The 20,018-nt window shown below is 39.8% G+C and overlaps 1 protein-coding gene across 1 annotated transcript; it reads right to left on the reverse strand.

Annotated features, from left to right (window-relative positions):
* Positions 1–2,311: 2,311 nt before the first annotated feature.
* On the reverse strand, positions 2,312–17,183 carry LOC131250872 (eukaryotic translation initiation factor 3 subunit E). Its single transcript, XM_058251251.1, has 8 exons — positions 16,863–17,183; positions 15,845–15,999; positions 13,382–13,609; positions 13,185–13,306; positions 5,420–5,639; positions 4,652–4,794; positions 2,747–2,884; positions 2,312–2,643 (listed from the first exon to the last, which is right to left on the reverse strand). Exons 1-8 carry the CDS (start codon positions 17,068–17,070, stop codon positions 2,538–2,540), a joined length of 1,320 nt encoding a protein of 439 aa, XP_058107234.1. The 5' UTR covers positions 17,071–17,183; the 3' UTR covers positions 2,312–2,537.
* Between the last annotated feature and the right edge of the window lie 2,835 nt (positions 17,184–20,018).

The raw sequence follows: 20,018 nt of genomic DNA on the forward strand, positions 1-20,018 counted from the left end.
AAGTTCAATTTAGCATCATTCGGACTCAACTCAAAAAAATTTCAGACTCAAGCCAAATCAAGTGGAGCTTTTTCAAATTGAGGCGAGCGGGTTAACTGAGCTAACTTGGTTCGTGTACAACTCATTGCATTGAACCAGATCAGTCCAACTCGGATTAATCACATTAGAGTCTGCCAAGTCTTAAAACTGATGATCTAACTAATGATGGCTCATGGACCAAAAATCGTGAAGATCCTATACACAAAACGTTTCTCCATCTACTAATTAAATGTTAAAAGTTGATATGCTTTCTCTATTAACCATCTATTTCTTGGGCCCCACCACGGATTGAGTATGACGCAAAAAATTCCATGATTGGATGATTCTATCTGTCCAACATATGGTTGCTATTTCCAAACCTTTCATATGTGATGTTCATAGCCATTGATTAATAAGCCAATCCAGCGGTTGAAATCATTAATTTTGGAAGATCCAAACCGTTCACCAAGGGCTGGTTATTTGGTGGGCCATCCATACGTGAAAATGTGAATATGATTGAACCAATAGAGCAAGGGACCACTTTTTGTCCACAAGAATGAAAATAAAAGATATAATTCAATATAAACATTCAACACATGCGCATAAACATGCGAGATTTAGACCATCGATTTGTATGATCGTCCATTATACCAGGGGGAATGACCTTATGAACGGTTTGGATGGCACATCAACATCACGGTGGACCCCAGGAAGGTTTCAACGCTGAGCATTTCCCTCGCCGCTTTTTCATGTCTTGGGGCCCACAGGACAGTTGAGTTTTGGATTTGACTCATTTTCCAGGCAATACAGATGGACGTGCTCCTTGGCAGATATTATCTGTTTATTAAAATTATATGTTATGATCATTCCTTGTGATTATTGGGTGATAACCCATCCAAATCATTTGGACTGTTTGATTTTTTAGAGCAGTAATGTAAGGAGCCCTTGTGCCACCATATCAAACCCAGAGTGGTGTATATGTATTTTAATCCAAACCGTCCAAGTAGTGGACCCACTGTAGACGGGACAACGCAAAATCAGATTAACCATCCTAACTGCTAATTAGGGAAAATTGGAGCAGCTTGATGCAAGTGCTTGCATGAGCTGTTTAGGGCCCACCATATTGCATATGTAAAATCCAGTCCGCACATCAGGTGAGACCATTATTTGTGCCTCATATATTAGAAACTCATACGTGCCACATCAGTGGGAACAATTTAAAACACCTACCAAAACTTTAAACTTTACATGGTGTGGCCCACCTGAGTTTTGTATCAGGCTGATTTTTGTATTTTCCCTTCATCCTGGTGAGTTAGACCCATTTAATGGGTTTGATGAGAGATACACCTCCATGGCAGTCCAAGGAGAAACCTATGGTTGACATCCAATCCCCATTGTTACATGTAGTGTGGCCCATCCAAGTTGTAGATCTAGATGATTCATGTCCTCAGGACCTAAAAACTGAATAGAACTTGATATACCAGATGGAGTTTACATACACATCATGGTGGGCCACACAAGCCTATTTTAGCCTACATTTTGGAGACAACCAATGGCAAATGACATGTAGCACATTCATCTCCCTTGCAATTTAGGGCTACGAAGGAAATGGAGATCTCTCTGACGGCTCCCTGAGCCATAACCGGCATGCATGGCCACCAATTGGAACGCAGTTGGTCCGAGCCAAGCCCTAACCCTAGGCCAGCCCTAAATGGAAAAGAGTGAAGTAATTGAGAGTCTGCAATAAGTCCAATTTAAGCTCTCTTTTTTCTTATTTTTCTTTTTTTTTTGGGGATATCCTCGGGCTAAATGGTTTGGATCATTGACGTAGATGTGTACTTTAAAGACAATCTGTTTCAATGATCCGAACCATTTAGACCAAGGGCGAAGACTTGTTATCTACGGCATGGAGTACCAGGGTGTCTACTCCTGTTCTCTCCCCATGCTTTCGCACCCAATGTCGGTGAGCTGCCTTCGCTTTTGGTGTTCTTTAGTAGGTTTAGGGGTGGCCCAGGTCACCCCCGCCTAGCCCATTGCTACCCCTTTTGGCACTGCCGGAAAAGCAGAATAAACTCCAATCTCCAGCTACTACTTCCAAAACAGAAGGCCACTTAAAGCTGCCCATGAGGGGCCCTACCAAACGCACTCTTCTGAGAACTGACCAACAATAAGTGGTGGCCATACAAGAGGCACCAAGTACCCCATAGGCGCATCGTGAGTTATAGTAATTACACTATTTTTGCCCATGCAACACATGCAAATCATACCCTATAAATTTCCGCATAATTCGAAGAAATAAAACTGCTGAAAATGAATATAGATTCTTCATGCCAAAACATGATTTCAGATTCTTCTGGTTTCAACGAAATCCATGACAAAAAAACAATTCTTAACCTACAGTAAATCCAAAACTTGCTGGATTCGTGCTTGGGAGAGAACAAGCCTAAAATAGCACAGGACTGCTCTATATTTTCTGACCTGAAAAGGGGACGATCTCGAGGTTGTGAGATTGCTCTCCCCTACCGAGCAGCCTGAGTGGACGGTGGTGCAGATTCCACAACGTTCTTTGCCAGCATGAACGTGCGCATGGACAATTGCTTGGTGTTTTCTATTATCTGCTCATACCTGAAAAGATGGTACCAATAAATGTGACAACAATACATGTAAAATATGTGGATACGAAAATCACCACCTCAAGAAAGTATCCATGATGCCATGTACGACTTACACATTGAGATGGTTTGGTCCCATGACAACAGTTCCTGATTTTGAATCGACCTTGGCATCGAGCTTTGCATTGCGGACGAGATTGACGATCCATCTCTCTGCCTCGTCATAACTCATGTTCAGCTTCTCGGCAAGCATGCTGTTAGAATCACGGGAAAGTCAGTGCATTTTGATCAACCATGCAGGCAGTGGGGAACCCACAAGTTCAAGGGCATTTCAACAAAAACTGCAGCTTTAGTTGCTGAGGCAGTTTCTAATAGTTCAAACTCAGTAAAGAAGTTGTTAATAATGTAGAATGAAGTTTACAAGTCGACCCGGTGATCTTTATATGTGGGGGCCATGCTCAGGTAGAGAAACTATAATATGATGAACATGGACGAGTGTATAAAAATAAATAAATAAATAAAGTGATGCAAAACCAAAGTGTATACTCGTAAATTCACATATGGAACACCATAATACATTCTTAGCAAGGGGATTGGTGGCCACCATAATGACAAATCTCTTTCTTGGGAGAATTTTCAAATTTTGAGGCTTTTCGATGGGGATATTATCAGGAAGAGCTTTTGGCAAGCCCAAAAAATGAGCAATAAAGCTCATACACACGCTGCATATGTGGCAGTATGAAACGATAGGCTGGATATGCAATCCACCGATAAGAACAGCACCCACTATATTGATGCCCTAGCCCAAGAACCAGGTTGATCCACTGGTCAGGTGGGACACAACAAAACAATTAAACCAATGTACGGCTCTGGAAAACTTGGCTGAAGTTTTCTAACCAATTTACCTGTTTCCAATATTGAGGCTCACATGCCAGTGAACCAGATCCATTTTTGGGAAAACATGTAAAACGTCAGACCAAACTGATGGATGGATTGGATCTCACACGTGTGCAATGTGGCGTGTAAATAAGCTTTCATTGTACAAGCATTTGCTCATGGCAAAGCTCTATCGGGGAACTCTCGCTGAAAATAAACTATTTAAAAAACATTTATTATAATTAATAAATAATTCAAAACTTATATATATATAACAGGTTTTGCTGATGTCCATACCTTCGTGGGGATGTTAGTCATGTCACCAAACCTTTTAAAGGGCACACAGGGGTTACTTATTGCCTTTCTGAACCATTTGTTTATTCATACAAATCATACAACTATGAGCAAGCAATGGTGTAAGAATCACACTGATCGGATGATCCTAACCCTTTGAATGGGGCCAATTTGTTAGAACCACACAATGTTTACAAGCCATAAATCACATGGTTTGAATCATCAAATTGATGTGTTACTTCAGAATTATAAGAAATACAAAGTAGGATCTATCTACTAGATGTTTCAAGATGAAGATTGGACTTATTTTGTTTCTCCAGTCAATCTTGACTGTCCCTTTTCATGCTATTAATCAGAAGTGGTTCAGATCAACAATAGCTCAAACCCATGTGCCATTTAAAAGTTTGGGGATATTTAAATTCCCATGAAGGTGGGGAAGTTAGCAAAGACCTCTAATTAGGGCTGTCAATGGGCCGGGATCGGGCTTGCCAAAATAAAAAATTTGAATAGGGCTGGCCCAAAACAATTCAAATCCGGGCCAAGGCCAACCCCAGGCCCAGCCCGTTGACAGCCCTGCCTCTAAATTTTAAATAAATTTTGCATTAATATCAGGTTCACTTCGCAATAAAATACCCAAAAAAATAAAAATACATATACCGATACCGTGAAAATCACTTTATATAATCGTAATAATATTGTTTATTTAATTCTTTGCAATATCATTGAGAGATTTTCAGAATCTCAGTGATATTTGTTACCTGTATTATTACACTGCCAAAAAAATAGGTGGCTGTGACAATTAATCAGCGTGAGTTTAAATAGTGGTTTTCTTTCTTAAAACAAGTACTCACCCTATATCAATGCATTGGTGTATGCGGCAGTAAGTTTCGAAGATGAATAGACGAGCATTTTCAAGGAATTCATCCCTCAAAGGCACTGTAGTAAAGCTGCCGTCTTCAACTCGCTTGCCAAGAAAGGGATCATTCAATATTACCTGCATGGATGGTTTTCAAATTCCATGTTACAATAGAATTGGAGATGCCACTTAAAACATTAAGAATCATTATAGCAAAGGAATTTCATGTTACAAAAACTGAAATAAGGGCCTGTTTGGACTAGTGTTGTCATATGCGATTGCATGTGGTTTGGGCCATGTGTACTGCATATGCCATGGCATATGTGATCTGGGGAGTATGTGAAGGGTTATGCAATATGTGATGGCATATTTCCCAACAGTCGTATTTTTTACCACTTTTTTCTTTCTTTTTTGCCATGCAAACATCACAAATCGTCTCATCAAAGGAAAACCCTTTTCCTTTTCAATCGTCTAGCATGGAATTCATGGCTTCCCAATATGGCCCCAGTAAAACTAGAAGACGCTTTATTTAGGAATGGAACTCCAAAATTTTCCATTTGAACAACAAGTCCTCTCTTAGCAGCCTGCATTTCAGTTGCAGATTAAGCTTGCAAGATGATCATCTTATTTCATGCATCAATAAAATCGACGTCATGTCATGCTAATTTAAAATCATGACTTTAAAAAAAATGATATTTTCCTACTACAGTATTACTACAAGATCAGATATATGAATATTCATTTTTAAGGGTAGGCAACTTACATCCTCACACTCGCGAAGCTTCTTTTGTGCACCATCAAAATCATAGTTGACATACAAGCATTCGAGAAACTCGGTGATGGGATCTTTGTAGGAGTATTGCTCCTGCTGGATGACCTTGATCAAGTCTTTTAGCATATTTCTTCTCCTTTTGTTAACAATCACTGCAGTTGCAACATAACGTAGTAGATGGTGTGCATTGGTTTGAATAGCATTGAGGTACCTGCAAATTAGAGACATCTCATGAAATACCAAGCACAGCTACTACAACATAGCTCATGAAATACCAACATATCCTCGTTTAAGCCTTTCAAAAAAGTACCAAGCAAAGCTTCTACAACATGACCAGATTACCCTATTATATGTATTAGCTCAAACGAAGCAAGAACCATTGAATACCATAAGATAACCTCATAACATGTGAGGGACTGACTAGTTGTGACATCCCAAAATAGTACCTAATTAAAATAAACTTATGAACTCCAACAATAGTGAATGTGATGGTAAGGAACACTAGCTGAGACTGAAAACTAGATATTAATGAAAAGAAAAGCAGAAGGTAAAGGAAGAAAACATCATGCAATTGAAACAACTTAATGACTCCATCATGGCTTCCATGAAGGCAGATGCCCAACCAGGTGATATAACATTCACAGCACATAAATTTCAAATAAATCACAATCACGTGCCTTGATCTTACAATATATTTGGCAGCCACCAGATGTAAAGGAGAAAGAAGACGTCATAAATAACATGCTTCAAATTTTAAAACAGCAGGGATTGAAAAAGCATGATCAAAATCCAGGATGGCTTCAAATGTCAAGCTGTGATAAGGTACAGGCATGATGAGAGGAACATGAAATGCAAATTAAAGTAAGGTTACAATCAATGCTAGGCAAAGGAGACAAGATTAGATTTTGGGAAGATATTTGGGTTGGTTCTTCGACTTTGAGGGAGGATTTTCCTTCCATCTATCGTCTGGCGCCCAACCGTTTCATTGCAGTAGCTGATTGTTTCTCGACGATCGGTAATGAAGTTATCTGGCACCCTCCTTGTAGAAGAAACCTCCGCGACTGGGAGATAGATGACTTTGTGGCCCTCCTTCAACGAATTGGCAAAGGGCATCCTAACTCTACTCAAGAAGATAGGCTGATTTGGAGCCCTGACAAGAAGGGTCTTTTTTCTGTTAAGTCCCTCTATTTGTGTCTGCGCATCAATTCTGCCATTTGGGATGAGGCTACGATAGCGAGGGTGTGGAAATACAAAGTGCCTCCGAAGATTTCAGCATTTGGCTGGCTAGTGGGGAGACGGAAAGTTCTTACGGTGGATAACCTAAGGAAGAGGGGAATGATAATTCCAAACATTTGTATTTGTTGCATGGAAAATGAAGAATCGATAGATCATCTGTTCTTCCACTGCTCGTTCTTCCAGAAGGTTTGGTCAGTTTTGCTTTCTTCGTTCGCGGTGAAGTGGTCTTTTCCGCGTTCTACGTATCATCTGATCGCAGCATGGCACAGTGTGGCCTTGGGAAAGGAAATTGATGTCGTTTGGAGAATGTCGCTTCTAGCCGTCTGGTGGGCTATCTGGGAAGAAAGGAATAACGGATGCTTTCGTGACGTGTCCAACTCGGCGGAGGTCATAGTTAAAAGGGTGCACCATCTCATATTCGAATGGGCTTCTAATATAGTTAATCTTTCTGCTTGTAATTTTTCCCTTTTTTGTTAGAAGTGTGGTCTGCTATCTCAGCGGGCCCCCTTCTTTCCTTTTTGTACTGTTTTGTTTTCCTTGGTTCTTAATGATATTTTCAGTCACTTCTCAAAAAATAAATAAATAAATAAATAAATAAACGCTACCTAAACCATCAACCCCCCACTGTTTCCATATATAAATCACATTATCAATTCATATATAAAACTACTTAGTGCATGTATGGGAACAACCTAGATGATCCTACCCTATTGTACAAAGTATGGGATTGTTGTGGTGGACGGCTTGGATTTGCCATCTGCCCATGCGGCATCCCAAGTAATCTATCTATTATAATTTCTGCACAACGGCCGTAGGTTCTCTGTGCAGGGAATTATTTCTCACAATCCGGACACGGATCAAGTAATCCATACGGTCCATCAATTTTCCTGGATCAAATATGTTAGGGTCTCAAGGATTGGGACCATTCGAACATTTGACGGGTCGCATTGATCAATAGAGATCAAATGATTTTATTTTTTTTAATCACATAATTTTGTATTGATATACATAATGGACGGATCCGATTAGCCGAGCATCCATTATGTACATCTATTTCATTTTTGTGGAAAGATACGACGATGCGTATGGCTTTAGGGCTCATGTGTAGAAGGTGGGCTCTTATCGTAACAAATGATGATTAATGTGATTTGTACAGTTCCTGGGCTTTCTAAGACCCAACTACGCAATAATCTCAGGAATCGGATCGATCTGACACCCCAATGAACCGCACTGATCATTGATCGACCATAGGTTTTCCTTAAACAAAGGAATTGAATTAATATCGGAAAGGTATAATTTTCTACGCAAGTTGTGACTTGGCGCAAGGAATTGTACCGGTTTATTCCCAGACGTGATTAGATACACATCGTTCAATGGATTTCTAAGACCTAAATTTACTAGAACCCTAAATCACAGGCCGATTGGACCATTGGATGGGCCACATCGATTTGAGACAATCTTAGCCTAAGAATCATATAAGATCACTTGTGTCAATCCATTGGATGGTTGAGACCCAGTCTTGATCTGGACCGACTATCAAAATCCAAACATCAGATTTTGCTAAGGTCCAAATTTGATGATCGATCTAACCATCTGGTGGGCCGAATTGATCAATCAATGTTGATCATTAAGAATTGTAATAAATTGGTATATGGATGGTTTGGATCACGTTAATCAACGGTCATCCCCTGAGATTGATCAAGTGACGACCAATGGTTGATTTAGATCAACCCATCGAATGTAATTAAAACCTAAATCATTAAAGGGGATGAATCCCTAATCTTTCGATTAAGATCGTCACAAATTGTTCAAAATCAACTACCTTCGATGCAAAGCTTCAATCGATCAAAGTTGTCGAAAATAGTCCAGCAACCAAACTATGGGAATTTCAAATTATTCAATCGATCGGAGGTTTGTTCGATCGATCGATCGATAAACCTTCAATCAATCTCGATCAATCGACAAGCATTTGGACAGTTTTGTTAATTTCTGAACTTTGATAATTGGATAAGTAAATTCATGATACATATGATTTAGTGTATAATTGACTAGTACCGGGTTGTTTTAAGATGGTCAGCCACTTTTAATTGATCAACTGGGCACAACATCGATCTACGATGATTAAAACCCGATTGTTAGGGTTGGATCAAAAAAAGGATTTAATCCCACAATAAATGACACTTTATGTAGCCCTATTGTGGGATCTAAATAAATCAAAGGTGGGCCCCACCATAAGAACCATTAGGATCAGTCGATAATTTTATCTCGTGTTTTTTGGGAATTCAAATTCAAATCAAACCGATTGCTTTACGAAATCATCTCCACCACACAAAGGTGAGTGATCCTGGTGTGTTTTCCCTCCATTAAGTTAAATAGATGGATTGTTTGATGTGTTTGTATGCTTACCTGATGTCATTGTTATATTCTCTTACTCGATTTAAATAAATGTGTGATTTGATGCTGGATTGTTGTAGTAATGGTGGGGTTTGATATAATTTGTTAGTATAGTCATTAATCTGAGTTATTGTGTTGATGCATTTTATGTTCTAATTTTATTACAATGCCACTAATGAGTTGAGTGCCATACTGATATTAATGGATAGTGTGGAATTGTGTTGCTTCGAATCTTATAATTGAAATAATCATATGATACATGATTCACATCTACCTTGCTATTATTATGCATCCATCATTGCATGCAAAACACATTTTGAATTCTTAGGGGACCTCCCTGGATGGTATACTTGGTATAATCCTCACCAGATGCCCACTATACTAGTGGAAGCCTACTCAAGGAGTAGTTGGAGGCCTTGCCCATGTCTACCAAAATGGTAGAAGCCTGCCAAGGGGCAGATGCGAGTTAATGGGTTTCCAACTCAAGCAAGTGGAGGGTTTCCCACTTAATGCATTCACGCATTCACTTAATTGCATATCATCCATACACTGCATTTATATTGTTACATGAGTGCTTGTTGCTCTATTTTAAGTTGATGCGAAAAACATGTCGGGACTTCTCACTAGGCCTGGCCAGCTAACCATGTACTGATGTTAAACCATACAGATGTAACCAAGGATGAGCCATTGGCTCAGGAACAGGAGGACGTGGTTGAGCCAGAAAAGGACCCACGGGACACATGGACCTACTTGACAACGGAAGAAGTGGCAACTTTGGACCAGCCATGATTATTATTTCTAATTTCATCTAATGTTTTAGAATGTTATTTGATTCTTTGAATTTTGTTGAACATGACTTAATTTGCTGATTTGATTGATTGTTTAATGTTCAATTGTTTAAGACCCTGAATGGGATGGCCTTAGTTGGATTAATAATAATTGATTGAAATGGATGGTTGACTTCGAAGATATGAAATGTGGCTATGTATGTGAATAGAACTTAGATATCATGCAGATGACCCTAATTGCATGGTAAACATAACGAATGAACCATGTACACTTAGTGTACAAGTCACGGCGTGGATCTCAAGTCTGGAACACACGCTAGGTACCCGAAATCTAGGCCATGAGAACAGGTGAATACAACCTACGAACATACAAACAGGATTTTCCTAACACATCCCTCACAAGAGGCTTAAAGGCTGAAACACAGCATCACGGACAATCTCAAGGCAGCAAGCCTCCGAGGCAACTAATGTGATAGATCATTTTTATGGACATGTAACAAAGATAGTTGGAACTTGGCAGTCCCTTGTTTGTTAGGCTTACCATTCCTGGAATCGCAAAGATAGGAACTTCCTTTTAAAGGTAACAGTAAAAAAAAAAAAGGCTGAGGTACTGACAATTGGTGTCACGCCTCGAAATTCGGTACCCGAGTTGGCTAGGCCTGAACCCGAATTCCAGGACTGAGTTGTACTTGAACAAAATATACGACATGTTCACACCCAACCTCCTCCCCGATTTTCTCTCCTCTCCAACCTTCCTTCACCATGCCAAGTGTCCGCACTACTCAACCCATCTGTGCACGCCATTCTTTATGGCGGGGCCCACCTCACTGATCCAAACTGTCTGTTGGAACCGTACCATTGTGGAACCCCATCCATTGAAACCCCTTGTCGAAAATCCTCTTGTGCGGCCCACCAAAATTCCTGATCTACTCCATTCTCGAGCTCCCAACTCATCTTGAATCATTGAAACCGATGTATGGTATGGATTCCTTCTAAACTCACAATGGACCCGACCTAGTATCACCACACCACGCCATGCCACACCACACCCCGCATTTGTTATAGAGTCCGCTCAAAGCAGAACTCCTCTTCCGCACTTGCCGCCATGCCGCTTCGCAAACGGCACGAAGCCTGTCCTCACGATCTCAATCATTAAATCTCTCCATCCAATGACCTACTATTCTCCAGCATGAATTCTACCCAACAACCAATCGAAAGAAAGAGAGTAGAAAACATAAGAGAAAGAAAAAGAAAGACGGACCGAGAGAGGAAGCTACACTCGAGTGTGACGAGTTGAACATACCGAGTCTCGTTAAATCTGACCATTGAGCTGACTTCTACCTTGTCGTTTGGATTGATTTCTAGAGCCTTGACAACTCTTATATCGTCACCAGGTATTCATTCATTCATCTCAAATAAGATTCATTCATGAACTCCTTGCTTCATATATGGTTTCGACCCATTTCTTTGATGTGTTGACTCACTAAGTTAACTTAGTGAGCCAACCCTTTTTGTTTGTAAGATTTCATGAATATGAACCATGAGTTCCATATATAATCATCACCTCCAATGAGGAAGATGTTTCTAATTCAAACCAGTTAAATTCTTTGTCGTCATCACCAGTTTAATGAGAGTTAAAATTTCATGATTGGTCAAGTCAAAGCCATAGAATCTGGACCGTTCAAATCAACCACGTGAGAGTTTAGATCTTCGTCAGTATCTACATCATAATAGTTAGGTGATCTTCCTGTTGAAAACATTATGTTACGTTGAGTTTAGTCGATAATCAATATGTACATTAAATTTATTTGAGCATCATTATTTAAATTTATTTGATTCTCATTGTATAGATTAATTAGATTTATTCTAGCATCGCATCGTAGCATGAATTTTATTTAATTTATGTTTCATATTGTAGAACGTATTTAATTGACTGGTGTTGTGGGTGCTCTGCCTAGGTTATTCCTGAAAATGATGTTTCTTTTGTGCCGCATTTTAAAATTTAACAACTGTAGACATTCGATCCTTGGCCCGTGTTTCAGGATGTATGTCGTATGTGAATATTCAATCTCTGGCCTGTGTTCCAGGATGCAAGTTTTTTTTTTTTTTTTTAAACGTTAAGTGAATCTATATATGGGTGCTCTGCCCTAGCCAAGTCCAAAAATGGATCAGAAGTCATTTTATTTTATTTGACTCTTTTATTAGAATTTCAATTGTTATTATTAAAATGTTAATGTTCTCTTATATTCGGGTTGTGGATGCTTAAATAAAATTTTGATGCACACATTCGTGGGCTACGGTCCCCAATAGGTATGGGACTATTCGGGATTGGGAGTCTATCATCATGTAATCACTTCGCACGTTAGGTATGGGACTAACGTCAGTTGTGGTCCTTGGTGCTAGGCCCCTACTGGCCCGTGATACCACGCACTACGACTCGACCTTTCGGTATTTTATCTTTTGTAACATGTCTACTTATGATAAGTCGTGTTGACTTTATTTATTTTATCAAGCTATACTTAATGTCGACATAATATTTCCAACTTTTGGAATGATTTAACCCTACGAGCAGTAGCGCTTACACATCTGTTGATTGTTTTACAGGTACAAAGATGGAATAATGCGAGCAAGCTAGACGACGTTAGTTTTATTTTTTTGTTTTAGGATTAGTTTGCATTTTGGATGATGATTTATTATTTAGTTTATTTTTATTCTAATATAATAATGGTTTAGTAAGCTTCTAATTAATGAGAATAGGTTATTATTTATTTTCTCTTTTAGTTTGACTCTGGTTACCTTGAAAATGCATGGAAACTATGTGGGTTGTGTCGTATATTTTGTTTAAGTACAACTCACGGTCCTGAAATTCGGATTCCGGCCTGGCCAACTTGGGTACCGAATTTCGGGGCATGACAATTGGCCTTCAACTTTCCCTTTCTACCAAACAAAGGTAACTACACCATTTATTGGTATACCAAAAATGCACCACCATGGTTCTCTTTAAAAAAAGATTGATGTCATTTTCGGTCAATCAGGAATCACTATAACTTCACATAATTGCAAAGTAGAGAACTTCATAACCCATAGACTTGTCAGTCTATGTATATATCTGTATAAGCGTTTTCAGAGTTTTTAAGGTGCATCTCTTGCTTTGTTGATTTGTTTCGTATTGCTTGTTAAAAGATGAAAGCAGAAGCCTGACTAATAAGCTAACCATAAACTTCTCAAAGATACAAGTAAAAATAAAACAGCATTGTCAGAAATTGAAGCCATGACAAAAACTATTCTCCAATAATACAAAAAATGTGAGATGAGAATAGAAAGTTTGGATAGTAAACCTGTCTTGAAAGAATAGATCAATAATGCCGTTTCTACCGTTTTCATGGTTGAAGAATATGAAAAGACTCCAGTGCATCAGCCAAATTCTATTTTGCAACTGACTTAGAGGCGTAGAAGAATTCTGCAACATTATAATCACAATTAGAAGACAAACACGAGGCAATGGAACTAAGCAGTTCATGTATAACAAAAATACCTTTGAATCAATTATATCTTTCAATCGATTGAGTTCTTCAAGTGCAATTTCCCAATTCTGCATCAGTATTTCTGCAGCAAGCTTCCCCCACAATGCGCTCAAACTTCTGTCACTATTAGTGCACAAAGCACGGTACTGATACAAATAGTCAGCTGCACCAGAGTAGTTTCCACACTCAAATTGGAACTTAGCGTACTGATATAAAGCCTCTATCTGATCCGGACCAATCTGTTTGTAAAATGCATTCATCATAGAAACCACAGATATACAATATCAATATATATTTAGAGCAACGAAGTACTGCAATAAGGAACTGCAATTGCTAGCATGTGTACAGAACTTAACAGTTTGCTTTATATTGGAGGATGGCAGTGTACAACACAACCATTGGTATGTGGGAGGAGCTTACTCACTGGAGCAATTACATTACAATTTGCTTATAAAGCAAGTGGAACTAAACTAATAATGGTTAGTCTAAACCTTCATGGGCAATCAGATTGAGCCATTGATCAACCTCCAGCAAGGTACCGGCTTGTGATATTATCATATTGTTTGCTTATTTTATTTACAATATTCTCTCTTGAATAAACTGATGAAATATAGACAAGTCACTAACGCCGAACTGACTACTAGGGTCAAGCTAGCCTTCTTCAACAACTTGTTGGTTTCCCATTTGTCTATGGTAAGTTTTTTTTTTTTTCCAAATTGCATACCATGAAGAACGAATGTGCTCATAAATTTCAAAAGTTTCACATTACATGTCATGGTTGAAATGGTGCCGGAGAAAGTATCAGAAGACACCTGAAATGATACAATCAAGACATCAAATGAAGAATGACACACTGCATACGCCCAATGCATCATCCAACATTTGGTATTAGTTGTTCATGTCATCTTCTTCTTCGTTGTCGTCTCCATCCTCCTCTCCCTCTCTCCCTCTCCATTTTTCCCATGTCACCTTTTCTTTTATGGAAAAAAAAATGATTCATGTTGTCATATTCTCGGGTAGAAAATGCAATACATATAGGAGAAGATTCAAAACCATGTTAGAAATAGCAAGGTAAACTTCTATAGATTTTTTTCATGAATAGACTTAGTTGTAGGATCCTTCTAACTAGGTGTGACTCCCACTTCAAATGCGTTTCAGGGTCATGCTCCCACTCCCGCTTCTTAGTAGTTTATACCTTTGAAACAGTTGCTTCCCCACTCATGCCCCCGTTCCCGCTTCTTAGTGGCTTATTTTGAAACAGCTACTTCCCCACCCCTGCACCCAAATCTATTGCTGCTTTTTGTCGTGCTTCATGCAACTATCAATAGATCACGCTAAAGAACTAAAGCACGAAGTGGACAAATCCCGCAACGCATAAACTAATGGTTTCTAATTGAACCACATGCTACGAAGCACGTAAGATCAATTCAGCAAACAGAAAATAAAAAAGTCTTTTTTTTTCTTTTTTCTTTCTCTTTTTCTTTTCGTTTTTTTTTGCACATCCTAAAGCTACCAGACACTATGAAAAAAGGCAAAAAAATAAAATAAAATGCCAAAACAAATCTAAAAGTTAATGAACCCCACCTTCAAATAGGAGACTAGAAATGAGGGCAGCTCTGATCTTCGGGCTTGAGATCTTCACCCTTGATCCATCCACTATGGCCCATGTGGCTGTATAAATGGATGCCCAGGACCATCCAGGGAACCCCACATGGTTTAAAATTTCACTGGTACAACTCAGTTTATCCAAGTTGAAGTGGTTTGATCCACAAAGAGAAAGTCACCAGACCAATACAAGACCAAATCAAATTGATAAGGTACAAAAATGGACAAGTTGGGATGAGTCATACCAGTCTCAGTCCCCAAGTGAGTTGCACTCTCGTAAGGAATAATCAACCCCATCTGATTGAAGGGCTCCAAATGGAATGTTTAAAATAAAATATAAATGGTCCATCAAGACAAGGAAAATCAGATGGTTAGGATTGCTACGTAGGTGTATTTTGTGCATTAGCCCATGGAAACTAGGGCCCACCAGATGGACAGATCATCTGACATGAAGCCATAGGGCCCAACTACAATTCACCACAATCTCAAATTCTCAACAAATTTTTTTTTTTTTTTTTTTTTTTTTTTTTTTTTTTAAATTTAAAGCATTAGTATTTTTTCATCAAATTCCACGCCACAAAGCACCGATAAATTACTCAACCTTAAAGGTACAAATGGACAGAGATAGAATTAGGGGCAATGCTTTTTCCTGCCACTTGCAATCCTCGAAAAACCTACATACCACTCATGCATCTTGGTATCAGAGTTGGTAGTGTACTACTCTGCACCAACATACTACATGCCCAGCTCAGCATCCAAGTTGGTGAGATAGTAGTAGGCGTTGGGTAGGCACTGGCCTCAACACCCTATTGCCAACAGATGGATCTCACAAAGTCTAAAATTGCGAAATAAAATTGAGCAGAAGATACCTGAAAACGGTCATTCAACATCTGAAGGTTGTGCTGCTTATCAGGACGGAGTTCCTGAACCAAACTCGGGTTCTGAAGAAAAGATATTAAAGGTGCTGCAGACTCCTCAAGGGATTTCAATCTTGCAACAACCTCCACTCGCCTGTCCACCATATCTACCCAAAAGAAACCGTTTCAAAACCCATAAAAATAAGAGGAAACACTAAAAAAAAAAAAAAGACTAAATAAACAACAGCAAAACAGATGTGTAGTTTGGGTAGGATCGCACAAGTGAACCACACATTTCCTTGGTCAAGACCATTTATCTGATAGGACCCACAAGAAATGGTCTTGGTGAACTCTTTTTCCATTGAATGTGAACCATGGGCTTGCAGACTGGCAATCAAACAGCTAAATCTATCCAATTGAGGAGAACTCTATGACACGGGCAATCAATATTAATAACAAGCCCTACAAGATGAACCGTTTGATCGTTGGCCCCTATCACCTGCTGCGCTGAATAAATTATTTTATTTTATTTTATTTATAAAAAAAAAAAAACGATTTGTAAAATCAAACACCATACATCTAATGGTCCATATTCAACAAGAAGCTCACCAATTGGCGTAAGCAGAGCTTGTTCAACTGTGTAAATGTGGACTATTGCATCCATCCCCATCCGTGGTGGGACCCCACAGATGTACTGCCCCACCTGACAGATTGACGTGGGGATTGCTGGATGGCCCTGATATGGACCATTGTATCCATCACCCATCCATTGTGAGAACCAACAGATGTACCGCCTGGATCACTGAAAAATGGGCCCCACCTGACAGATGGATAACCCAAACGTACACGGCATAATTTGAGCACGGCATTGTATGATACCAAAACAAAAGGGGCCACCATCCGCAGATCCAGACCGCTCATCTGGCAACCCCAATTTCCAAAGACCATCCCAGAAATTAAAACCCTAGACAACAATTTTAAAAATATACATTTTTTTTTAAAAATTCAAATAATATTTAGAAAAAGAGACCTTGTGGAACGTCTTCGGTGTGGTAGAGGCTCTTGTGGATGTCCATGGCGTAATCGACCATGTTGGTCTTGCTAAGGAGCTCGATCTTTGCCTTCAGAATCTCATCATCAGCGTACAGCTGTCGCTCCTGCAGGAATTCCAGCAGCGGGAATACAAGATGCCGGTCCAGGTGGGGCGCTATCCGCGTCGTCAAATCGTAACTCGCCATCTCCACTCTAAGATAAACCCTAGAAATCCCGCCTTTGAGAGAGAGAGAGACTGACAAAGATAAAACCCTAGAAATCCCCCTCTGAGAGAGAGACAGGGAAAGAGAAAGATGGATAGAGAGAATAGGGTTTTAATAGAAGAGGATTCGTCATTCCACACGCATGTGAGACCTCTTAATGCACTGCCATTCGCACGTGCCAACTCGACACACACGTGCTACACACGAAAACAGAGCCATGTGGGTGGAACTTTCATGAGATCCACACCGTTCATCAAATACGACGCCTCATCTTTACGGTGAAATCCAAACATGATGATGATCCAAAGCAAAGGTAGCCCACACCGAAAGAAAGAGTTATGACGGGACGTTCACCACTGGTTTTGTGTAGGGCTCACCTGTTGTTTATATGCCATCTAATCCGTTCATCTGATGTGTCTCATCAGGATGAAAGAATTACCCAAATCATAGTGTTCTAAAGCTTGGGTGAGTCATACCAAGTAAATTCAGATATTTTAGGTATATATTTTTTTAAGGATGGCCCATCTGAGTACTAAATGGCCTGATTTTGGAGATCGAGCCCGATGAAGGGGGTGAGCATCTGATGGACGGCTCTGATTTTACGGTAGCTACGTAGCGCGAGATACTCAAAAATCTACGATTAAGCGAGTCGCAACTCATGCCGCATGCGTGTATAGGGAAACGGATTGGCTACTCCCCCTGACACCAGCCCCGGAGCTGATGGTCGGTGCTCTGTGGGCCCCACCATGATGTATGTGTTTCATCCATTCCTTTCATCAATTTTTAAATATCGTTTTATGTGTTTATCCCAAAAATGGGAGGGATATAAATCTCAAGTGGATCACACCACAGGAAAACAATAGTAATTGGATATCCATCATTTAAATCCTCCTAAGGCTCGATGTACTGTTTATTTGACATCCAATCCGTTTATTAGGTCATAAAGACCCAGATTGAGGGATAAAAAAAATATCAACTTGATCCAATACTTTTATGGCCCCCAAAAAGTTTTTAACAGTCGAAGTTCATTCAACACTGTTTCGTGTAATGTGGTCCACTTGAGACTGGAATATACCTCGTTTTTTGCATATTATCATAAATTGATTTAGAAAAATAGATGAACGGAATGGATGACACATATACATTATGATGGGCCCACAGAGCACCGACCACCAGCTCCGGAGCTGGTGTCAGGGGGAGCAGCCAATCCATTTCCCGTGTATAGGTTACTGTCATGCGCGGAATTTTTTTATTTTTTATCCTGAGCTTTTTCATACTGTACGCCTCACCTTTTAAGCCAATGGCTGGTGGTCGGTGCTCTGTGGGCCCCACCATAAGTTTCATCCATGCCGTCCATCTATTCTTCTAGATCATTTTATGATATGAGGCAAAAAATGAGGTATATTCCAATCACAAGTGGACATAATTACAGGAAACAGTGTCGAATGAACATTGATCATTAAAAACTTTCTGGGGCCATAAAAGTTTTGGATCAAGATGACCTTTGTTTTTACCTTCATCTGGGCCTGTATGGCCTAATCAACAGATTGGATGTCAAATAAAAAGTACACTGAGCCTTAGGAGGATTTTAATGGTGGATATACAATCACTATTGATTTTATGTGGTGTGGTTCACCTGACATATATATCCCTCTCATATTTTTTATTAAATATAAAATGGTATTTAAAAATGGATGAACGGAATGGATGAAACATATACATCATGGTGGGGTCCACATAGCACCGACCATCCGCCACCGGCTGGTGGCAGGGGAGTAGGAGTAGCCGGAAACCGATTGGCTACTCCCCCTTACACCAGCCAATGGCTGATGGTCGGTGCTCTGTGGGGCCACCATGATGTATGTGTTTCATCCATTCCGTCCATATATTTTTACAGATCCTTTTACTCTACGATACCAAAAATGAGGCATATCCCAATCTCAATTCGACCACATTACAGAAAATAGAGTTGAATGAGTGTTGACCATTAAAAATATTTTGGGGCCCATAAAAGTTTTGGATCAAGCTGATTTTTGTTTTTTCCCTTCATCTGGGAATGTATGACATAATCAACAGATTAGATGTTAAATAAACAGTACAGTGGGCCTTAGGAGGATTTTAATGGTGGATCTCCAATCACTATTGTTTTCATGTGGTGTGGTCCACTTGAGTTTTACATACCTCTCATTTTTTGAAACAAAGCCTAAAATGACCTTTAAAAATGAATGAACATGATGGATGAAACACATACATTATAGTTGGGCCCACAGAGCACCGACCACCAGCCCCAGGGCTAGTGTGAGGGGGAGTAGCCAATCCGTTCCCGGAGTAGCCTATCCGTTTCCCATACCACGGACGCGAATTTCAAAAGCCTTACGCAGGAAGTTCCTGCGCTGGAAACCTAAGTGGGGCCACCATAGTGTTTGTGAGAAATCAAATCCGTCCATACGTTTTTTAAGATCATTTTAGGTTTCAGTGCCAAAAATGAGCCAGATCGACTATTCAAGTGGGCTGAAAACGAGAGGATTAAACGTCCACAGTTGAAATATTCGTGGGGCCACAAGAGTTTTGAATCAAGCTAATATTTGTGTTTTCAGTTCATCTTAGTAGGAATGACATTACGAACGGTATGGATTGCATGTCAACATCACTGTAGGCCCAGGGAGGTTTCAACGGTAGGAATTTCCCTACCCACCTTTTTCCTTTATTGCGGCTCACATGAGTCTTGGACCCTCCTCATTTTTTGTCTCAGGTCTTAAAATGAGCTCACCAAACGGATGAACGGATCTGATTTCTCAAAATCATTACATTACAAGGATAGCTCTAGAGGCATCGCTGCAGGATATTTTCAGAGTTTCGCCTTTCAATCTGATGCCCTCTTTCAATGATCCAGACCGTTGATGTGATGGGCCTCACCTTAGATGGGGGAT

Source organism: Magnolia sinica, chromosome 7 (genome assembly GCF_029962835.1).
Source record: "Magnolia sinica isolate HGM2019 chromosome 7, MsV1, whole genome shotgun sequence".
Lineage (NCBI taxonomy): Eukaryota > Viridiplantae > Streptophyta > Magnoliopsida > Magnoliales > Magnoliaceae > Magnolia > Magnolia sinica.

What these genes read in the sequence shown, in the direction of transcription:
- LOC131250872 (XM_058251251.1), bottom strand. Translation starts at nt 17,070, where the DNA reads ATGGCGAGTTACGATTTGACGACGCGGATAGCGCCCCACCTGGACCGG. An exon ending in AAGATATAATTGATTCAAAG is followed by an intron (nt 13,307 to 13,381) that starts GTATTTTTGTTA and finishes ATAATGTTGCAG; the next exon opens with AATTCTTCTACGCCTCTAAG. An exon ending in CACCAATGCATTGATATAGG is followed by an intron (nt 2,885 to 4,651) that starts GTGAGTACTTGT and finishes TGATTCTAACAG; the next exon opens with CATGCTTGCCGAGAAGCTGA.